The sequence below is a fragment of the Xenopus tropicalis genome, chromosome 1, assembly GCF_000004195.4.
Source record: "Xenopus tropicalis strain Nigerian chromosome 1, UCB_Xtro_10.0, whole genome shotgun sequence".
In the NCBI taxonomy this organism is placed as follows: Eukaryota; Metazoa; Chordata; class Amphibia; order Anura; family Pipidae; genus Xenopus; species Xenopus tropicalis.
This window is the reverse complement of record NC_030677.2, coordinates 74423959-74447824: the sequence shown is the minus strand read 5'-3', so window position 1 is coordinate 74447824 and position 23866 is coordinate 74423959. Positions and strand designations below refer to the sequence as shown.

Here is a 23866-nt window from a genome sequence, read left to right as displayed (position 1 = left end):
TTGAAAAAATGTTGCTTGAGATTATTTACGGAACAGGTGTACCTCCACATTTACATATTTTCAAGGCCCACAATTCATTTTTGCCCACCGCCCAAAGCATTTCATTATCTTCCTTTTTTGTGACACACCCACAGCCTTTCCATTTCACAGAAGCCATTGATTACTCAACCAATTTCATGCTGTGCAGACAAGCTACCACTTGAGCCTGCTGCCTACACCTTATATTACAGATGGTATTACCTCACTGACAGAGCCGGGGTTAAGTTGTATCTGGAACAAGCTAGCCAAGCCTCGCTTCATATTTAGCAGGACAGTGGGTTCATCTTGGTATGAGAAAAAGCTTTTCACCTGAGAAAACAACCAACAAACAGCTGAAGTATGAAAATATTAACAGTGCATGTGGCAGGGTTCATTTATTATATTTTGGAACAGCACTAAGGTGTAAATGGTACCAATTAAAGTCCTATTCCCTACAATGCAAGTCTCAGATTAAAGCTCACCACAAAATTTTTTACCCAATTTCTATTCATTCCTATGGCGTATTCATCATGTTGAGCTCTAATTTTAAACCACTAATAAATACACTTCTAAAAATCCCCTAGGAATGAATATAACATATACTTGCACAGAGAACTCGGGAAAGTGCTATACCTAACACCTGCTTTGCCCAGGCTTCTTTTGTCCATTGTAAGTGGTTGCATTTTAAAATTGCACATGACTGAAGGTAGCATACTGTAAGGGGCACATTTACAAAAGCACGAATGCTCGAGCGTTCATGCGAACGATCCGAGCGCATTTTCGCTGATTTTTTCGGGCATCCGCACGACTTTTTCGTACGGCGCACGACTTTTTCGTACGGCACACGACTTTTTTGTATGGCGCACGACTTTTTCGGACGTTTGCACGAAAAAATCGGAAAGGTTTTACCGTTGTTTACAATTGTTCGGTACGAAAATTTTGTGACTTTCGGATCGCCAATACGATATTATCGTGACTAATACGATTTTTTCATAAGCATTTTCGTGATATTTGCGATCTTCCGAAATTTTCGTTTCCAATACGTTTTTTTCCCATTCGTGATTCGGATTCGTGGATTAGTAAATGTGCCCCTAAGTGTGCGCTTATCTGTTATCACTTATGTCATGGTCACAAGGTGTACAATTGTGTGAAACTCACAAACCTTCATACATTTTTGCTGCAAAATTTGTTCAAATATTTTCCGCATTAATAAATGAGCCCTAGCATAGCATTTTGTTTCCTCCCTTTTTCCTTCTATTTCTATTCATGGATGTATACCATTGGAATATAAATTATCAGTGAGGGCCAAATACCAGTTCTGCTGAAAAACATACCAAAAGCGGCATTTGGTACATCTCTAATCTCCAATAAACATTTTATAACAGGGTCTAAAAGTTTATTTCTATCCATAATGCAGTAATGCAAAAATGACTTGCAACAAGTAATTTCCATAGACCCTACATTCTCTATTAATTGTTAGAAAAGAATGAAAAATAAATATGTTTGTGCAGGCTCTGAGTTCAGTGACAGAAAAATTAGGACTGTAATTTAGCTTTATAATTTTAGAATGCCTTAGGGTTTTCCCATACCAAAATGACAGTAGGTGCAGTGAAACAATGCTTATAGAAAGATAGTTCAATGTTACTGTAATAAAATATTACAACTATGCAGTTGTAAATGCAGTTCTACTTTGGAAAACTACATGTAGGTGAATGTTGTGTTCTAGGCCTTTAAACAGCTCATTATCTGATGTCATGGGATTCTCACAGATATGGGACTTTGCTCCTTTCAGTAACTTGCACTTCTATTGGAACATGTGATTTGTAGGAAAAAAGAACAGAACACAAAAAATATTTGGCCACTGTAACTGAAAGAAACAGATCAATGTAAAGCTGCAATAAACCCAGCAGTTCAAGCTGACTTGACGGACCAACCTTTGTCCAGGGCCCCCTTGAAAGTCCATACAGATATAAAACAATGTTGTTGTCATTCAGTCATTGTTACAAGAATTTGTTGGACATCAAATACATATTCACCCCAAAGCTCACCCTAACTGAATTTCAAGCTGAGCAATCAGGCGAATCTAGGAGGCCAAAGGCCATAATCTCCAATTTGGAAACTGCTGCCATAACATATGCACTCAGTGCAGGGACTTTTAGGACTAATATTTGATTAGGCCTATGTAAACTAATAGCAGTGTTACAGATACACTAAAACATAGGTAATACAGCTGCCTTGCATAGTTTCTAGCAAAACCCAAGACTGCAAGACTATACTTAGCTACCCACAGTGTCTTCCTAACAGACTGTCTTGTTGGCCTTCATACGCTGCTTCAGCCAATGCAAAGGGGACCGGTACTATAATATGAAACCTGTTTTTAACCGTTAGCAGATAGATAAAGATAGAAGATTATAATGGGTGCTGATGAATTTTTGTCTTGTTGGGTAAAAATACTGATCTGTGGGTACTGCTTCACATTTAGACCTTCACATAAAGAATAAATAACCTGCTCTATCTATAACAAAAGCCAAAAATGTATGCTTCCCATGAACACATGTAAAGCTGGCCACACACGTACCAATAGAATCGTACTAAACTGAGTTTCGTACAATTTTCTGACCACGTGTGGGCTCTGAGTTATCATCCCACCAATTTTCATACCATGATGGATAAGGATAAAGCCTGTGCATGTATTGTGTATCGGACGATTTCCTTGGGGGGACCTACAGTACAATAGAAGTCACTTTCGCTTGACTGGTGACTGCCAACTATATCATGTTCAGAACATCCTCTGATTTGTATTTTAAGGGCTTTATCCTACAATTTCAAAAATGTACGACCAATTTCCGAGTGTTTGTTGGAAGAAAACTAATATCTGTCACCTTAAACTAGGCAATAACCATGGTATGAGTAGAAAAGTACACAATACATACACACACAAGTGTATATATATATATATATATATGAATATATATATATGAATATAGTTATTGATAGGCTGCTGAATATGGCAGATATGGATCTGTTTTACTTGATGCTCCTGAGTGCTATAACCTCATGACAAAGCAAGGACAGCAATTTTAGCATTTTAATCTAAAAAATAATCTAGTCTGTGATAAGAATTCACTTAGGGGTAGCATAATAAAAATAATCTTTTTGCAATCACTGGTAGAATGTGAGTACTTGGGGACTTTAAGGGCTCTGGCACACGGGGAGATTAGTCGACCGAGAATAGGGAGTTTTGTCGCGGGCGACTAATCTCCCCGTGTGCCAGTGCCCTAACCCACTGACTCCATTGTATGCACCCTCCAAATTGTTTATATGCTCAAGGTGCTATTCCCAAGTGTAAGACAAACAAATGTGCCAAAGGTCAAAATGCATGAGGCTTTTTTGGACAATGACAAGCACACCTGGTATGTTGTTTGACTAAATGTCAGTTGTTTGGTGACAGACTTGCTGATAAGGAAACACTTTGTCTAGCTGAGTATATTTTTTTTGTCACTCAGTTTTATTGCAATCAAATGAATATAGAGGCTAACAGCCATGCAGAGCACAAGGCTGCATCTGGGTATATTTTAAAATCATATAACACTTTGGTACTATACACCAAAAAAATAGCACCAGATTTACCAGCATTCCAGCAACAAATATTGGAGAATCTGTGAAAACACAGGAAACTTTATGCACATATGGTGGAGCTGTCTATGTCTGAGACCCTTTTGGAGATCAGTCTCTTATCTGATAACTAACACTACAGGAGTAAACCTCAACCTTACCCCGCAACTAGCCCTGCTAAATCTGGGCCTTGCAGACATACCCCCTGAATGGAGAGGTGTCATATTTAACATAGTCACTAGTGATGAGCGAACCTGTTCCGTTTCTCTTCGCCGAAAAATTCGCGAATCTTTGAAAAGATCCGCGAAACGGCGAAAAATTCGCTAAACGGCGAAAATGTCGTGCGACAAAAAAAATTGTCGCCCGCGGCTATTATTTTGTCGCGCGGCTATTGTTTCGTCTCCCACGGCTATTGTTTTGTCGCGCGGCTATTATTTCGTCGCGCGCTGCTCTTGTTTCGTCGCCCGCGGCTCTTGTTTCGTCGCGCGGCTCTTGTTTCGTCGCCCGCGGCTATTGTTTCGTCGCGCGGCTCTTGTTTCGTCGCGCGGCTTTTGTTTCGTCACCCGCGGCTATTATTTTGTCGCGCGCTATTGTTTCGTCGCCCGCGACTATTCTTTTTTGACGCCAGCGACAATTTTTGGACGTGCGGCGAATTTTTCCGCGGCGAAATTTTTTATCCGTTTCGCGAAACAATCCGCCAATGGCGAAACGCGGAAATTCGCCGCGAATCCATGCCTGGCGAAACTTTTCGCCCATCACTAATAGTCACTGCCACTATTTGCAAAAAATCAAAGACTTAGATTGCTTCTAGCACAACAGAATTAGTCGCCAAAGTCCACAAGCATGTCGGCACTCACCAAAAATAATTATTAAAAGAAATATTAAAAAATCTGGGCAGATTTAATAAGTTGGTCTACTGCAAAAAATGTGTTCCCTGTGTTCTTTGCAAGGGGTGGGAGGAGGTGTCCCCACCCCTATAAGCTGACAGGAATGAAGGGCTAGGGGTCCTAGCCATCCTAACAGCCACATCAGAGGGGGCACATTACTTGTGCAGAGAGCGCAATTTTTAAATCAGGATTCCAGAAATCCTGAAGCCTACACTATTCTGGACTGATCCTCTAGGTAGGTCAATAAGGACTTCTGTTGTATAGAAATACTTGTAGGTCTTCTCATTGTAAAGTCTTGGCCCTGTTGTCTGTACTATATTTTATTTATGCCCCTACAGTTCATATAATGTGCTGAGTTTTGGTGCTGTCTATACCCATACAGGCAGACTGTACGCCCATTCTATCATGACCGTGGGTGGAGGCTGCAGAGGACTTCTGTAGCACCAAAAAGAAGGAAATCACTGCAAGATTTCTTTTAGTAGCAGAATAGGGCTACATTTGTATGTTTAGGGATATTAACATTGCAACTGAATTATCAGGTTTGAATCCATGTTATATTAATCAAGCACTTTGAATAAAACAGGTCTATATGGATGGTGTATATATATATATATACTGTATATTCTGTATACAGGCAGGCTGAAGTACCACCAAAAGGTCCTGGGCCGTGAAATGCTATTTTCATTCTTTTGCTGGGATATTATATTTAATTATTAGCACATAAATTAATGACAACACAACCAGGGATTCTGCCAAACCTATTGCAATATCTGTTCTACATGGTTCCTACTTACCTTCCCAAAACTCCACTGTACCAGAAATGGCCTCTGAAGACTTTTCATATAATTGTCACCCAGTATCTTAGCAGCATTAGTACCAGTAAAAATATCCTTGTTCTGTGGACGCTCAGTTACACTTTCAACTTTAATGTTTTTCATCTAAGGGCACAAAGTAAAAACAATACTTTAGTGATTATACAAAGATAAAAATGCATACATATTAATTATATTTGTGGGTGGCACCAGTGTAATTTGTCTCATTATCATACTGGTGAACTTACTGCCATATAAATTAAGAGGTACCTGATACTATTTTATATTAATACTTTTTTGTTTTAATTGCTCCCCATCACTTTTTATAGCAAAGATGGAACAATTTTGGTGCAAAATAATAAAATTAAAGCTGGACTATTATTGGTTACCAGTTCTACCACTCTTGACCTATTCAGCAGATTATTGGCCCATGCATGCAGCAAAATAGCTCCCTCAATTAATAACTGATAGTTATAGGACGGCTTGCATAAGGGGTCTGCAGGCACCCCATAATTGACGTCATTTTTGGGGGGGGGTCAAAAAAATCATATTAATCCCGATTTGGCCCATTGCTAAAGATTGGCTTTTTTTAAAGAAGTTTCATACATATGGAGGAATGGAAAATAAATACTGGAAGAAGTGGATACTGTGTGTTATGGTTGTTATTTCATCAACAGGTGGTGGGACAGAAATGCAATGTATCACTCACAGCTAATTTAAATGTCATCTTTCACAGTATGTATTTAATTACATGACATTAACCATACCTCAAATCTGACAAGCTGGTCGTCTTTGTTTGCTGGGTTTCTCCATACCAGGCTGACATCTACATCAGAGGAAATCTTGAAGCCTACACTATCCTGGACTGATCCTCTAGGTCGGTCAATAAGGACTTCTGTTGTATAGAAATACTTGTAGGTCTTGTCATTGTTAAGTCTTGGCCCTGTTGTCTGCACTATATTTTAAATGGAAAATGTGATCAAAAACAGTACACTCTTAACAAACAAAACAAAACAATATGAAAAAGCAGCCATAGGGAGATAGAAAGAAAAACAAGCTAAAATAAAAATTAATATCTAACTAAATTGCTTGCAATTTCTGCATGGTTTATGCCATATTTATGCCCCTACAGTTCATATAATGTGCTGAGTTTAGGTGCTGTTTATACCCATACTGACAGACTGTATACCCAGACTGCCAAATTGCATGGATGATATCAGTGAGTGAATCTCAAAACAATCTGGGAAGAAATAACCAGCCTATGATCTCAAGGTCACACAAGTTGGACAGTCATGTTAAACCTGAAGGAGCATAATAAGGTGAAACTGCTGCTCTGTGTTGCCTACAAAAGTAGAGGGCTCAGGGCTTTTTTAGTCAGTTCTGATATGAGAAAGTAACAATCGTTTCAGCTATGCTGGGTCGGTCAAACTTGTTTTAAAAGAGCAATGAAAGATTGTGGGATTCTGTGTTGTAACTATTTTAATTGGATGTAGCAAGTATTTATTACAGTGAGCAAACAGAATAACAAAGTATATGAACTAATATTACTTACATAATACTGTTACAGATAAATAAAAGTTTAAGCTTTGTCAAAGTGAATACAGAATGGCAATTTACTAAAAAAAAAAAACAAATAAAACAGCAACTATAGAAAAGTTAAACCTAAAGAATTTCCCCATATGAGCATAGGCTGTAGCCTGAGTATATGTTAGGATTTCTGCTGGAAACCCCGATACTAGAAATGCAAAGTAGTCCTTTACCTTCACAACACATGCAGAATAGTTTAAGAAGAAGAGATGTTTACTGTCCACCAATCACAAAAGCATGCCCAGTCTATAATTAAATCTTGTCACTGTATACGGTGTACTTTGCAGTGCATACATAAGCAGATGTCAGTGTGTGGCTGATATGACAGACATGCATTTCTGGCACCTGCCTCCCACATTCTTCTTTTCTATATTAAAAATACTTCCCTTGGATTGTTGACAGTGAAGATTTTAGATATAATAAATCATGTATGTTTACACTCAAGCTCCCTTTCTTTGTTGTCTCTTTCACAGTTTTACAGAAACCCAATGCATAGCAGCTATACTTTTTATTGTAATGGATGGCAGTCTTGGGTAGGAGCAGTGTGGCAGCGCCAGGCAAAAGCATGTAGTGTTTAATTGTAGTATTCTTTCCATTTTTGACACATCTGGAGGGTTTACACAGCACCAACACATTCCTACCCTCCTCAAACAGCATTAAGAATACACATTCGCAATTGATGCTTATCTCAAATCTGAATGTGCAATTTAGGGTTTGGATTTGGATTAGTATTTTGCAAAAAAAAATTTAAATTATAGATTTTTTGCATCCTTAATGTAATATTCTTATACTGATTTGATGATGGTTTTAACTGGGAGTTTATTCTAATAGTACTTCCTATAGTAGAGGCCTTAAAGGGGTGGTTCACCTTCAGGTTAACGTTTAGTATGTATATTTGCTTTCCTCTTCAGACTCTTTCCAGCTTTCAAATGGGGGTCACTGGCCCCAGCAGCCAATAAACTATTGCTCTGTGAGGCTTCAACTCTACTGTTATTTTTTTTTGCTTATCTTTCTGTTTAGCCCCTATTCATATTCCAGTCTATGTTTCAAGCCACTGCCTGGTTGCTAGGTTAAATTGGACCAAAGCAACCAGATATCTGCTGAAATTCCAAACTGGAGTGCTGCTATACAAAAACCTAATTAATTCAAAAACTGCAAATAATTAAAAATGAAGGTCAGTTGCAAATTATCTCAGAATAGTACTCTGTACATCATATAAAAAGTTAATCTAAAGGTGAACAACTCATTTTAGACTTTTTGAATTCAGGTCATCCAATATTTGGTATATATCCCTTAGCTTCCAATAATGAATCTTGCCTAAAGGCTCATTGTAGCCCCAGCCACCTCAAATTTGCAAAATGTTTTACAGTAGACTTTTTTTACAACATGCTTGAAAATCATTGCTACTGATAAAAATTCTTAGAAATGGAAATTAGATTTTCCCAAGAGGCATAATCAGTGCCACTTTCACCATTATCCAAGGTCAGAACCTTATCTGAAACAACACTTTACCAAGGGCACCAAAAAGCCATCTCTGGCAACTTTAAGAGATGATTTTCCATGTGAAACTGTTGTTTTTCACTCACTTCCTGAATTCACTTGTATGTACAAAGAAACCATAGAAACCCTCTACTGTAGATGTAAATATGGGCAACTTCCCAGTACAGGTATGGGACCTGTTATCCAGAATGCTTGGGACCTGGGGTTTTCTGGATAAGGGATCTTTCCATAATATGGATCTTTGTACCATAAGTCTACTAAAAAAATGTTTTAAACAATAAATAAACCCAATGTTATTGTTTTGCCTTCAATAAGGATTAAGTATATCTTAGTTGTGATCAAGAACAAGATACTGTTTTATTATAACAAAGAAAAAGAAAACATTTTTTAAAAACATTAATTATTTGGATAAAATTGAGTCTATGGGAGATGGCCTTTCTGTAATTTGGATCTTTCTGGATAAAGGGTTTCCAGATAATGGATCCCATACCTGTACTAAATATATATAGATGCGGTCCACAAAAGTTGCATAGCACAACCAGATCTAATGATGTAGATAAATTCAGAGTCAGGCATGTATTAGTTCCTTCCAGACTCTTAGGAGCTGATTAGTTGCCAAGCAGTGCAACTTGTTAAGCGAATGGATCTATCAAGCACTATCCAGTTGCTGTTAATATATCTGATGAAGCTCACTTATATTCCATGTTCACCTGGAGGCACTTTGTCATATTTTTGGATGACTTCCTTTGACGTTTAACCATCATTGAGATTTGACCAATGTAAAATCAGCGTAAAGGCTTAGTCACTGGGAAACAAGCAAATAAACAAAGAAAACAGTGGTCTCAAAGTTCATTGTGTTCCCTGGATTGCCCCTAAGCTTGAGCATCTTTCAAACAGGCATTTAGTACAGCCTCCCCTGGGCCCAACAGTCTGTAATGTTAAACCAAAAGGGATACCATTGCAGGTGGAACTTTTTTTCTAGGCACACTATTCATAGATGAATGCTAATATATCAAAGCCAGAGGGTTGCTAAGCCTACTGTGAGTGTTAGAATTTATCAGAATCATATCTCAGGTGTTACCAACTTTGTTTAGAGCGTTATATAGAAGTTTCCATCTAACTTTCTCAGTTTCTTTTGTGCACAACTTTTAGAAATATTAACAGAATGGTAGGTTAGTCATAGCAAATACTAATTAATGTGTGCATACATTTTCTGCTAAAAAAAAATGTTAGATAGCAACAACTGAGGGCAGACACAACCCCCAAGTTTGCTACTCTAATATTCTATAGAAAGAACAAATGTTAACATATGGGCACGATTAAGTATAGATACCTTTTGATCTTATAAGAGTGACATCACTCATTCATTAACAGATATGTTAATGTTCAGGAAATAAAGTGTCATTGTTCAACAACAAGATGTGTCTTATTGTCCCTACAACAGGTTGGAAGAGGATATTTCCCTCAACTCCTTGTTTTTTTTTCTATTAATGTCAAAATAGCATCAAAGTTTTTTCTTTGCCTAACAGATTTAGGAAGTTCTTATCCTTATATACAATACCAAACAATGAAGCTCCACAGCCACCAACCAAGAGACAAGAAAGGCATGCCTGCTAAAAACATTATTTTGTATATATGAAAGTATGGCATGCTGTATATATTGCAGACTAACCACTATATTGTTATAAGAAAAGACTCTACCTTTCAACATTGATGTATATGAAGTGAAGGCACTAATCACACAGGTACATTTCTAGGAAAATATGTTATGAAAAACAGATACAAATGTAATGTTATTGTAAAGTTGCAAGTGACTATTTGCTAAAAGTTTGATGTACATTAACCCCATGCACAAACAGCTCCTGCGGTTATGATGATGCTTATATAAAGAAAATGAAGTCATACTTAAATACAGAGAAACCACTCATATCAAACCAAGTACAGTAACACATTAAAACTTTCAGTGGGTTGGAGTCATAAAGACCTTCCTGGGATGAACCTTTATTAATAGATTCATTTTATATAAGATGTCATTAAAAATAAAGCTGCAAAGCAAGAACAAGTATGGCAAGTTAATTTGACGTTGGCATTGACCTGCCTCCCACAATAAACACCAACTGCTCCATGGGTCTGCTGCCTGTCCATACAGGAGAGTCTGTCACAGGATTACAACAGCTGCGATAGTGGGTATTGAAACTGTAGGAGGTTGTGAACTGTGCTTCAGCACTTTGTAGGACATAGATATTTTAATGACAACCATTCTTTCATTCAACAAAAAGTTAAGCTATTAGCATAAAATAAAATAAAAAAGTATTTAGGCTTTACATTACAGTGCATTTAGGTTGTTATATTGACAGTTGGACTTTATTGTAAAAGTTAATGTGTACAACTTTTGTATTATGTATAATTATGTATTAATTCTTAAGATAAATGGGTTCCTGGGGACTTGGTACCTGGTCCCTGAGAAAAACAGCAGGGACAATTTTGGTTGGGGAATTTATTCTATGGAATATTTTTAATACAAGTTGAAAGGTAGAAATGTTTTGCTTCTGGGGAAGTAAGGGGCCAAACATGGTAATGGTAATGGTGTAATGGCCCTGCATGTGATTGTTTTGCTTTTATATTCTGGAGCCACAAATTTAATTTACTCATATACCCATACTGTGTTCTGATAATCCCACTGCAGAAATCTGATAAGGAGTATTGCCTGATATCATTAAAGTAATGGTTAGTTAATAGTAGGTTTGAAAAAAGATTTTTGCATATCACCAGCGGGACCAACCCCAATCATTTTACAGTATAAGATGTAATTTACCATTATTTCCACTTCCATTTGCCAATTAGAATTAGCACAGTATCACAGGTGGTAATGGGATATATGATGATTAGATGGAAGAGAAGACAAAGAATGATAAACTTGTAACAAAAAGCCTATGATATTGAAGACAGGAGCAGAGTAAATGAATGTATCAAAAAAGTAAAAGACACATAACAATAAGAAGCCCTGCTCAAGACACAACATGTTGTTTGTGGTGGGAGAGATACCAGGCAAAGTAAAGCCTCAGCTATATAAGGTAATGTTTTACTTGGGTGTCTTAAGCACCGATGAGGGCTACAGTTTCACTTGTACCCTTATCTCTTTCCCATTCATAACATTATATCTTAAAGGGGTTGTTCACATTTTAACTTTTAGCATGATGTAGAGACTGCTATTCTGAGACAATTTGCAATTGTTTTTAATTTTTTATTATTTGCAGGTTTTCAGTTATTTAGCTTTTTATGTTCAGCAGCTCTCCAGTTTGGAATTTCAGCAGCAAACTGGTTGCTAGGGTCCAATTTAACCTAGCAACCAGGCAGTGGTTTGAAAGAGAGACCGGAATATAAATAGAGAAGGGTCAAAATAGAAATATAAGTAATAAAAAGTAACAATAATTTTAGCCTCACGGAGCAATAGTTTTTTGGCTGCTGGGGTCAGTGACCTCCATTTGAAAGCTGAAAAGATTTAGAATAGAAAGGCAAATAAATAAAAAACTCAAAGACCAATTAGTTACAGCATTATCTTTAAGAATATATGGAGCCTCACTATGTATCAATTACTAAACTTTCTAAGTGATTCTGTCAATGGCCTGCAGCTGCCTGGACAAGAATATTATTGGTTATGTCAGAAGTGGAAAAGAAATAAAGCAGAACTATGAAACAGCTGATAATGAATAAAATACTCCTGATTGGGACACCCTAGCCTATCTTTTCTAAATTGTGCCAAATGAAAAACTGACCTCTGTAAACTGACCTCTGTAACAAAATTTGATTTCATAATGTTGAAATCAGCAATTTTATTTGTAACACCTTATTTGGCAATACCTGCAAGCTTAATGGTTTAAAGTGAAAGTCCTCTTTAAAAGAAAATTACAGGGCATACATGCACATTGAGCAACAACTTGCTGGCTGCACCAGTGACTTCAACAAGCCAGTCTGCCAACAAGTGACTTCTATGACCTAATTCAGATTAGGCAAAGCCGTGAGATTTTCTGAACTCTGAACCAAAGTGGACTAGTTTTGCACACATCTACTGTTGATATTGCACAATTTCACATTGTTACAGTGTGGCTTGGATGTTGAGATTCATCTCAGTTGTCAGGTTACATCCTGAGTTGGACTCTAGATATATCCTGAGCTGGACTCTAGATATCCCTCTTCTAAATATGCTTTGGTTTGAGCAGCTAAAATGTTGCTGAAATTGTCACTAGATACAGTGTCGGACCGAGATGGCAGGGGCCCGCCAGAAAACCCTGTACCATGGGCCAACTCTCATAACTTTAATTCCTCCTCTCTTCCCTCAAAATGTTTATTATCCTAGTCTCTTTTCTCTACATAATATACTCTATTCATCCATTTATCAAGCTTCCTTGTTCCCATACAGAAATAGGGAATGACCATGAAATAGGCTAAATAGGTAGAAGCAAGAGGGCCCACTGACGCCTGGGCCCACCGGGAGTTTTCCTGGTATCCTGGTGGGCCAGTCCGACACTGACTAGATATGATGTTCAGAGACCCACGTAGACTCACTCATATCATTATAGAATACCTCTGTAGGTTGATCAGACCTAATTGCTGAAAGGTTAGGACTAGGGAAAATGTGTTTATTATTAGCAAATTATCTTCAGTGACCCATACTTCCTATTGTGCAGTTATGGAGATAGTCTACTTTAAATATCTAATAAAATGTTATATTATTTTTTTTTCCAATAAACATCAGTAAGGATTATGTTACAGAATTCTATAATAAATCTAGACCATACCCATCTGTATTAGGCCCAGAAGAAATTACTGATACTTAAAGCTGTATAAATCTTATTACCAAATGGAATCTCCTTAGCTTTTGACAGGACTGAATTACTAAATATACAATATAATAATAATAATACTTCTTCTGCTTTCTTAAATTATGTGTATGGAATGTGTAACTGCTTTAGTGAGTCAAAGGTGGGTGTACTGCAAGTTACTGGAAGTCAGATAGAAAGCAATCTGCCCTGCTTATTGATAATCAAGAAGGCTAAGAAAGGAAAGTCTCAAAGGTCATCGAGACCGGGTGACAAGAAATTGCAAACACTTTGCTTTTTAAAAAATAAGTTTGAAATGAATACCCGCGGTTCTTAAACCTAGTCCTTAACATATTCTGAGGCACCAAGGATGTCTTTGTCTTTTTATGTCCACTGACACATACAATCCATAATTTTAAGACTTTGTGAAATAATGAAACTGCACAAAAGCTTTGATAATTAAACTGAATCTGAAGCTAGCCATACACATACAGATAACTTTTTTGGTGCATGAATGGTTGCCCAGGGATCCAGATGGATATTCATATACTATTGGTTGTTTCATTAATCAGGCATGATTGAGAACCTCATCTGCAGATGCACCATATGTGCAAGTTCATGTTGCATTGGCAAATTAGGAAGACTGAATTAGCAGATAGGGATGTAGCGAACCCGCGCAAAAATGTTCGCGAACCCGTTCGCGGACTTTCACCAAAACTCGCGAATATTCGCGAACTTTGCGAACCCCATAGACTTCAATGGGAAGGCAAACTTTAAAACCTAGAAAAGCCATTTCTGGCCAGAAAAATGATTTTAAAGTTGTTTAAAGCGTGCCACGACCTGGACAGTGGCATGCAGGAGGGGGATCAAGGGCAAAAACTTCTCAGAAAAATACTTGTAAAAAAAACGCCAAAAAAAAGCGCCAAAAAAAAACCGCAAAAAAATAACGCCAAAAAACGCAAAAAAATAACGCCAAAAAAAAAACCGCAAGCTATTCCTATGTATATGCATAGGCGATAAAACGAAGCGAAAAAACGCGGCGGAAAAACCAAGGCAAAAAAACGCGGCGCCAAAAAAAAAGACGCGGCGAACATCGCCAAAAGTCCGCGAATTTGCGCGAACGCGAACACCCGATGTTCGCGCGAATTAGTTCGCCGGCGAACAGTTCGCTACATCTCTATTAGCAGAACAATGGAAAGGTGACTGTTATGTATTTGTGACCATAATCATTTGGCTCCTGGGTGAAACTAATGTCTGGTTGGCCCCATATATGCCTTTAAAGTTCACACAAATATTATTTTTTATTTATATAATGGCAACATATACTGCAGTACTTAAAGGAACAGTAACACCAAAAAATGAAAGAGCTTTAAAGTAATAAAAATATAATGTACTGTTGCGCTGCACTGGTAAAACTGGTGTGTTTGCTACAGTAACACTACTATAATGTATATAATAAGCTGCTGTGTAGCCACGGGGGCAGCCATTCAAGCTGGAAAAAAGGAGAAAAGGCACAGGTTACATAGCAGATAACAGATAAGCTCTGTAGAATACAATAGTGTTTTATCTGTTATCTGCTATGTGCCTGTGCCTTTTCTCCTTTGAATGGCTGCCCCCATGGCTACATAGCAGCTTATTTATATAAATTATAGTAGACTTTCTGAAGTAAAAACACAACTTTTACCAGTGCAGGGCAGCAGCACATTATATTTTAGTTACTTTTATACACTTTCATTTTTTGGTGTTACTGTTCCTTTAAAGGAGACTATACATCATTCACTCTGGCTGAAACCGAACCTAGGACTGGGTTACTATAAGGCAGCCATGCTAAACATTGCACCATTGCTGTATTTTGTAATCTACTAAAAAGAATGCAATGGAATCTTTCATTTTCTCTTCTCTTTCTTACTTCCCTAATATCCTTGAAAAATGCCATTGGTGTAGAAGATAAACTACAAAAACTTTACTCTATGTAAATTGTCTGCATAGATTCTTTAAAAACAGAATCAGACCTGAAGTAGTTATTATTACTATAAATACGTACTGTATGTTTACAGTGCCAATATGTTCCGCACCAATGCACAGTAGGAGGGTGTATACATCTAACATAATATACAACTTATGTACAAATACTGAAAGAAACTAGGTAAAGAGGGCCCTGCTCAATAAAGCTCATACCAGGCAAATGTAGATAAAAGAGACCTGGCTGTTGTGTTTAAAGACTGCCAGGCTGCCTCCCAGGATAAATACTATAACATTGTAAGTAGTACAATAATTTTTAAAACATTTTTTATTTATATTAAACAAAGGAAGCATTAAACTGCAGCACTTAAAAAAGTGATAGCGCCCATTTATAAATTCAAAACAGCTCCCATCTAATACCGCAGATCTGGATTCTTCTGGTATTGGCACTCAGATTTCATATTAAAAATCTGCAGGGCAAATATAACATATGTAAGTTTATAGGAAGAACAACAGGAGGCTGTCCTGAGACTGAAATGCAATAGCATGCTAGCTTCTGCCAGTTATCTATAGCCCAAGTAAATATAGAATATGATATGTTATATTATTCAAGGCAACTTGTTTTCTACTCTCAAATGCTGCCATATCATTAAACATTTTCCCCAATATAAAAGGAGTCATTGTTCCATTCTTACCTTGAATCGAAGCAGAAAATGTGGAAAATATACAAACAAAAAACAGCAAGGTTAACTGTATCATTATTCTGGTTTCTCAGCTTTTGGTGCCGTTTGTTTCAGCCGGCAAAAAATATTATAACTAATTTAAAGAGAAATGAATGAGTGACCTGTTCAGACTGAGGCACAAAGTGAAGGGAGCTTCAGGCACAGGAATAATGTTTATCTAGATGTAGTAAAGGTCAGATTCCAAACTCCATGCCCAGGTTAGCTTGACTAAAGTTCTTTTAGTTAATAATTAGGCTAAAAGCACCTTTTTTTCTTAAGAAAGAAACCTCCATTATTTATTTTTGTGTATTGTCTCTTGGGAAAAACATTCTGGCCTTCACACATTATATTTAAGGCAGTTCTGGGGGATATTTATACAAGTATGGGACCTGTTATCCAGAATGTTTGGGACCTGGGGTTTTTCAGATAAGGGACCTTTCAGTAATTTGGATCTCCATAATTTAAGCTAAGTATAAAATAATTTAAACATTAATAAACTCAATAGGATTGTTTTACCTGCAATAAGGGTTAATTATATCTTAGGATTAAGTACAAGCAGCTGTTTTACTATTACAGAGAAAAGGGAAATCATTTTAAAAAATGTGAATTATTTGATTAAAATGGAGTGTATGGCAGATGGCCATTCTGTAATTCTGAGCTTTCTGGATAATGGGTCTTACACATGTACAGTATGTATATATATATATCAAAAAAAAGACCAGCAACAGTTATATTCCAAAAAGATCAATGGTGTATTAAAAACGCATGAACAGCCTTGAACAGCTTGGGAAAGGTCCCGATGGGGACTGAAACGTAACGTTGGCTTCTCATGCATTTTTAATACACGATTGATCTTTTTGGAATATAACTCGGTGTTGCTGGTGTTTTTTTGGATATTTAAATCATTTACCTTGCACCCGAGGTAAGAGCTGAAGCAGAGTGCCACCCTGGGTTCGCTATATATATATATATATATATCAAAATAAAACAGCCAGCACCAAGGGTCTTTGTGTTTCAAAAAATCTCTCGTGTATTATAATTGCATGTACAACCAACGTTTCGGTCCCTTTTGGGACCTTTTTCAATATATATAGGTCTCTAAGTTTGCACTGCATTTTCAACCATGAATTCTAAGTTTTTTAGTTAGGCCCAGACTGGTAATCTGGGTTCTGGCAAATGCTAGAGGGGATACTATAAGATGCTATAGACAGTCTCACTATTTATTTGGTTGGCGAGGGCTCTTCGGACCTCTGTTTACATGAAATGTCAGGGCCTATTTTGAATCTCAGTCAGGACCTACCAATGGTGTAACGGTAATGGTGTTATATCAGTGGGGGCGTCCAGCATTGCCCTTGTGTTAAAGTAGGACGTGTGTTGTAAGACTGCTTGTTGTTTAGTATTGCCTAATGTACTAATAAAGCTTTCCCAATACCTCAAAAAAACCTTTTGTGTATTTTTTTGTGACACCAACAGCAGGATTTCCCTATGCTAAAATATTTATTTTTAGCATAGCCTAGTTTGATTGAGGCATGGAGATTTATAAAATATTCAAAGGCTGTTTTGCTTCTATATAAGCCTGCCAAGATTGTGGTCCTACCTTCATTTTTAATTTTTTTAAATTTGTCTTTGTAAACAGTCGCATGGGGTCATGGGGTTTGCCAGTGCGCTTGGGGGGGGGGGGGGGGCGGGGGAAGCGAATGGCTAAGTATGCTAAAAATGAGCCATTGGCACAAATAAACATTTACATCATATGTATTAGATATACTATGTGCATCCATATATTTTTATACAATGATAGGGGAACAGACCCATAGTGTAAACTGTTAATAACTGTATTAAGACAGATATAAAACTGCACCCACACAAAATATGTACAGACTGAAACATGAGTTGCTATCCTAAATTGGTGAGTTACAGTCGCACAACTAATATATTATTGGCAAAAGCATGAAAGTTATAGTTGCACAACAAATTTATCTGAAAATGAAGTTTCAAAGTGCCAATGTGCTATAAGTTAATTAAATGCAAACAATTTAGACAAAATTCATTGTGATGCACTTTATTACAATGAAATTGTTAGTATTTAATTAATACATTGGCACTTTGAAACTTCATTTTCAGACAAAGTTGTTGTGCAACTATAACTTTCCTACTTTTGACGTTAATATATTAGTTGTGCCACTGTAACTTTCACAAATTTTCGATAAACTGTACATATTCCCTAGCATTTAAGCGCTCGTCTCTTGCTTTATATAACTGGAATGTGTTAATAGCTAAATAGTGGGGACAGAATAAGCAGATAGGGAAGTGCTAATAAGAATACAGACTAAAAGGGAAAGTAAAGAGATAGTAGGGACCCAAACTATGGACTATGGTCATAGAGAGACTAGTGATGGCTGAAATATTTTGGCAGGCATGGATTTGTGGTGAATATCCCTGTTTCGCCACTGGCGCTTTGGTTCACGAAGCGGGCGGAAAAATTTGCTGTGGGACCAAAAATTGTCACCTGCATCAAAAAAAATTTGCATGCGCATCAAAAAAATTACTCGTGCAACAATTCATTTTGACGCGCAACGTTTCATAAATGAATAAAAAAACAAAAGATGCAGTGTTTTGTGTTATGTCCTGCTACCAACTGTGTAACTACTGTAGGTTCACATTGAGAAAGATGCAATTTGCATGCTTAGAACAATTATAGATTAAAACTAGAAAAGCAAGTTTGAGAACAAACTTCATGTTGAATTGAAAAACATGAAGTCACTGAATGGGCTCTGCCCACTTTCTCTAATCTTGGGCCACAGTTATATAGTAAAAACCACTGTGCAAAGTTTGGGGACCCTGGTTTTAATAGTGTCTGAATGGCAGCAATATAAATTTCCCCACTGAAAGGCAACGAGTGACATCTGATTGGTGGTTGGTGGCTCCACCCCCTTTTTCTAACCTGGAACTGCAGTTACCCAGTGACTCTGCAAAGTTTAGGGACCCTAGGATTAATAGTTAAAGAATGAAATATAATGGGTGGAAATGGATTGGCTGTTGGTGGCTCTGCCCACTTGTTCTAACCCTGAATATGTAGTGATCCAGTGACTGACTGTGCAAAGTTTGGGAACCTTGACATAAATAGTGTGAGAAAAGCAGCATTTTAAATTTAAACAAAAAAAATTCAATAGGTGAAGTCTGATTGGTTGTTGGTGGCCCCACCCACTTTTCAAAACCTAAAAATGCAGTCCCCTAGTGGCCCTGGTGTTAATACTGTGAGAATGGCAGCAGGTTGAATTTCCCCACTGAAAATCAATCAAAATCTGATTGGCTGTTTGTGGCTCCACCCACTTTTCAAAACCTCCGCTTTTTCTAACCACAGTTACCTGGTGACTAGCTCTGCAAAGTTTGGAGACCTTAGTATAAATATTTAAAGAACGGCCGCAGTTTAAATTTAAACATATGAAGTCTATAGGTGAAATCTGATTGGCTGTTGTTGGCCCTGCCCACTTTTCTAAACTTGGAACATAGTCACCCAGTGACAAATTGTGCAAAGTTTGGGGACCCTGACATTAAACATGTGAGAATGGCAGCAGTTAAAATTTCCCCACTGAAAACAAAAGACATGTGATTGGCTTTTGGCCACCCAGCCCACTTTCTCTAACCTTGTGTACGAAGTCACGCAGTGACTGACTGTGTAAAGTTTGCGAACCCTGGCATCAAACCATTAAAATTCAATAGGTGAAATCTGATTGGCTGTTGGTGGCTCCGCCTAGTTTTTCGAAACTAAAACTGCAGTCCCCTATTGTCCAACTGTGAAAAGTTTGGGGACCCTGGTGTTAATACTGTGAGAATGGCAGCAGACTGGATTTCCTCATTAAAAGTCAATAGGTAAAATCTGATTGGCTGTTAGTGACTCCACCCACTTAAAAAAATACAAAAAACCTTAAATGCGTAGTCACCCAGTGACTGACTATGCAAAGTTTGGGAACCCTGGCAACAAACCAATAAAAATCAATAGGTGAAATCTGATTGGTTGTTGGTGGCTCCACCCACTTTTCAAAACTAAAGCTGCAGTCCCCTAGTGACCAACTGTGAAAAGTTTGGGGACCCTGGTGTTAATTCTGTGAGAATGGCAGCAGGTTGAATTTCCCCATTGAAAGTCAGTAGGTAAACTCTGATTGGCTGTTGGTGACTCCACCCACTTTTTCTAACCTTTAACCGCAGTTACCTGGTGCCTAAGTCTGCAAAGTTTGGGGACCCCGGTGTTATTACTGTGAGAATGGCAACAGGTTGGATTTCCACCAAGTCAATAGGTAAAATCTGATTGGCTGTTCACAGCTCCGCCCACTTTTGGGCATCCAGCAATCATCATATTTTCATTCAGGCTGAGCCCATGACTATGTGATTCATGTTTGGGGAATGTCGCCTCAAAGCTGTAAGATTGGCAGCAGTTTCAATTTCCCCATTAAAGTCAATGGGTAAGATTTGATTGGCTGTTGTTGGCCCCTCCCACTTTGGGGTGATCCAACAAATGTCACTCTTTCATTCGGGGTGACCCCATGATTATGTTATTCAAGTTTGGGGGGTGTAGCTTTAAAGCTGTAATTGTGGCAGCAGTTTGAAAATCTTCCCTGTCAAAGTCAATGGAAATATTGGGGTGTTCGGAGCGGCGCCACAAAAAGATGGGGGGCCGGATAGCTTAGAAAAGCACAAGCAACCTGCTCCGCTATAGGGCGAAGAAGTGTGGGGAGTTTGGGTGTTGTACCCCTAAAACTGTAGGAGGAGTAGCGTTTAGAAAATGGGGGGCGCTAAGAATAAGAAGCGGAAGAATAAACCAAAGTGGAAGAACAGTCTGTGGGATTTTCAACCCAACACAATAACTATTATAGCACTAATAATGTTTAACTAATTGATATTGGAAAGTTGCTTCGAATTATGTTTTCTTTTATGAGGCAAAAAAATATTTTTGGGGTTGACATGTCCTTTATAAAAATATATGAATGTAAATTTTTCAGAAAATGTATTATATTACCTCCAAAAATATAGATAAATTAGGTAAATTTTGTTGCATGTTGAAATTTCATATTGCAAAACAACGCATATGATAAAAAGGGCCCATTGACTTCAATGTTTCTTTTTTGGGGAAAAACAAATGTTTTGCAAAACATTCACTCATCAATCACCTGTATCTCCCTCCACCTATGGAGGTTATTCATACTGGCTCAACATTCACATCACATTCACTCACTAAGGGTAGGGGGATCCTATCTGTATGTTTTTGGAGTGTGGGAGGAAACCGGAGAACCCGGAGTAAACCCACGCAGCTACGGGGAGAACATACACTTAAACTCCTTACAGAGTGCCCTGGCCAGGATTGAACTTGTGACCAGTGCTTCTGTAAGACGACAGTGCTACCCACTGCGCCACCGTACTGCCCAGTTAACTGACTGCCCATATAGTTCTCTTGTCTTTTCCAGCTCATGATGTCATCAGTGAAGCTTTCAGATAGGGCTTCTTGTTCTATGGAGCAACACTTGGGCTGACAGTATCCCAAAATGCAGCCTTTTCTCCTAGTATCATATTCCCCCTTCCTTTAACTGTATTATGTCAAATATACAATTGGTTTACAATGTGTTTTACTGTTTTAATGAGGGCTGGGCAAGTCCTTTCCTTCTCCCACAAGAAACAGTCATAACTGTAAGTGACAAACAGAACTGTGCAGTAGCAGCAGCCCAAGTGTGTGTTTAGTGGCGCTGCCCCAAACTGGAAGGTTATACTGTGCCCCAATATCAGCAGTTGTCTCATTCCCAGCACTTTTATTTCCACGCAGCTTCTACTGTGTAACAGTCTCCATTAAAGCACTAGCTGTTGGATACTATGGTACGGCCCTCCTCCTGCCAGCAACAACTCCCTTCAACCTTATATTAGGCAAATTGTAATTGAATTGCAACAGCCATTAGATATAATGTATTACCATTATGCAGAAAAGATTTATTAAATTAAAGCGTATTTCATGAGGGGTGCCAAAATATTAAAAATGGAGTCTATTGGAGATGGCCTTCCTATAATTCGGATCTTTCTGGATATTGAGTTCCTGGATAAAGTTTCTGAAGTCTAATGTCACCCTCTCATCTTGTGTAGTATATTATTCATTGTATTACTGAAGTTATAATGTAGCTATACTAATACACATAGTTCTGTATGTAGCATTATAACCTATAGAGTCTACATTTAGAGCCATACTATGGGCTAAAAAGTCCTTTATACACATTAAGGCTAATGTCCCAAGGAGCAATTAAGTAGCCAGCAATAGACTTCTGCTACCACAGGTGACTAACCACTCCGAACTGCCTTTCCATCAGCAACAAAGGCAATCACCGGTGATAAAAGGCCTATGCAACGCTTTGATTTTCCGAAATCACAAAAAGTTGCCTGCAGCAGGAAACTTCGTGTGACTTTTGAAAACCGAAGCGATGCGTAGGCCTTTCCACTAGCGATTGCCATTGTTGCTGGTGGAAAGGCACTTTGGAGCGAATAGTCACACGCAGTAGAAGAGATCTATCGTGGGGCGACTAAATCACTCAGCCTAAAGCTGACCACTGACCAAACACAACAAAGGTCAGAATTCCGTGATCAGATTAGATTTTCTTACACATTAAATGTAATCTGACAGGTCTATTACACATACACATGGGATTTGGTTCTTATTACAAAAAAAACAGGCTATTACCGAATGAAATTACAGTAGAAACCCCATTTTAAGTTTTTCAGGGGATCAGACAAAAATTGTGTTAAATGTAAAAATGTAAAATCAAGCAGCAAGCAAATCACTCTTCAAGTAGTTAAAAGATATAAGCAGAGGAGTCAGGTTTACTTTGACAATATTTACTGTGTTAATGACAAAGACAACATGAATGTTACACTATGTGCATGACTGTATGAGGTGCAGACTAATTGGAATTGACTAATTACAGACAGAAGCAGGGCAAAGTATGCATCTGGCTGGAATTTTAAACTTCTTTATTTCTATAATAACATTTATGGGAAACATTAGGGCAACATTTTTATGTAAAATCTGGCAAACATTATGTAAAATCAGGGAAAAGCGCCCAGTTAAATGCATTATAAATTGCTGGGACCACAAAAAAACCTGTAAAATGCAGGAAAATATAAAATTGGGGTATGTAAAATTGAGCTTTCACTGTACATGTACAGCCAAAGAGAAAGCTATAGCTACTAAGCCAACAGAATGCAAGAAGCAATAAATTGAGCTCATGACAGCAGGCCACTAAAATACAGTGATTTTATTAACTGGACTCCACCTTCCTTTACCTGTGATTCCTTTTGCACATAGAAAGTCTTCTTGGTCACACAGTATTCTGCACACACCCCAAGCCTACTCAAGGAACTTCTAGGGGGAGGGAAAAATGGCTTTGCTATGTTGTTTGAAAATTTTCCCCCGGCCCTATTTGTTTTTAATAAAGGCTCAACACTATTTTATTTTAATATGTCATTTACCATAGAAAGGTATTTCATTGGCCCTTTAATATATGGAAGGGTAGATTCCAAGAAATACTGTTAAAAACTGAAAATAAAACAAAAGGCAATTCATTCACAACATACTGTGCCGTGGTTTCTAATGTATTTTAGCTTTCCAGTTCATAAACATACATTAATTATGCTTTGCATCATTTGAAGCTTGGTTATATTATCATGGAAAGCCCTAATACTAATTAAAAGAGGATTTTGTTTTATAAAGACAACACAATAACAACATATTAAAATGAATGCACAAAGTAGGCAAATTGAAAGCCATTTTATTTTTTTTAGATTAAAAAATATGGAAATGCAGCTCATCTACTAACAATGCAAAACTGCATTTCCTATAAAGTTGTGTTAAAAATATGCTGAAATTCACCAAGCATCCCTGCATTAATACAATAGGACTATGTAGAATCTAT

At 37.7% G+C, this 23866-nt stretch overlaps 1 protein-coding gene across 1 annotated transcript in view; it reads right to left on the bottom strand.

The window, feature by feature from the left end:
* The window catches only part of mttp.1 (microsomal triglyceride transfer protein, gene 1), a 34359-nt gene extending 18276 nt beyond the window's left edge, over positions 1 to 16083 (bottom strand). Inside the window, exons 1-4 of the mRNA XM_002934767.5 lie at positions 15897 to 16083; positions 6100 to 6287; positions 5315 to 5458; positions 241 to 348 (exon numbers count right to left, since the gene is read on the bottom strand). Of these exons, the coding sequence (XP_002934813.2) occupies positions 241 to 348; positions 5315 to 5458; positions 6100 to 6287; positions 15897 to 15960 (504 nt within the window). The 5' untranslated portion in view covers positions 15961 to 16083. The remainder of the gene's footprint in view (positions 1 to 240; positions 349 to 5314; positions 5459 to 6099; positions 6288 to 15896) is intronic.
* Between the last annotated feature and the right edge of the window lie 7783 nt (positions 16084 to 23866).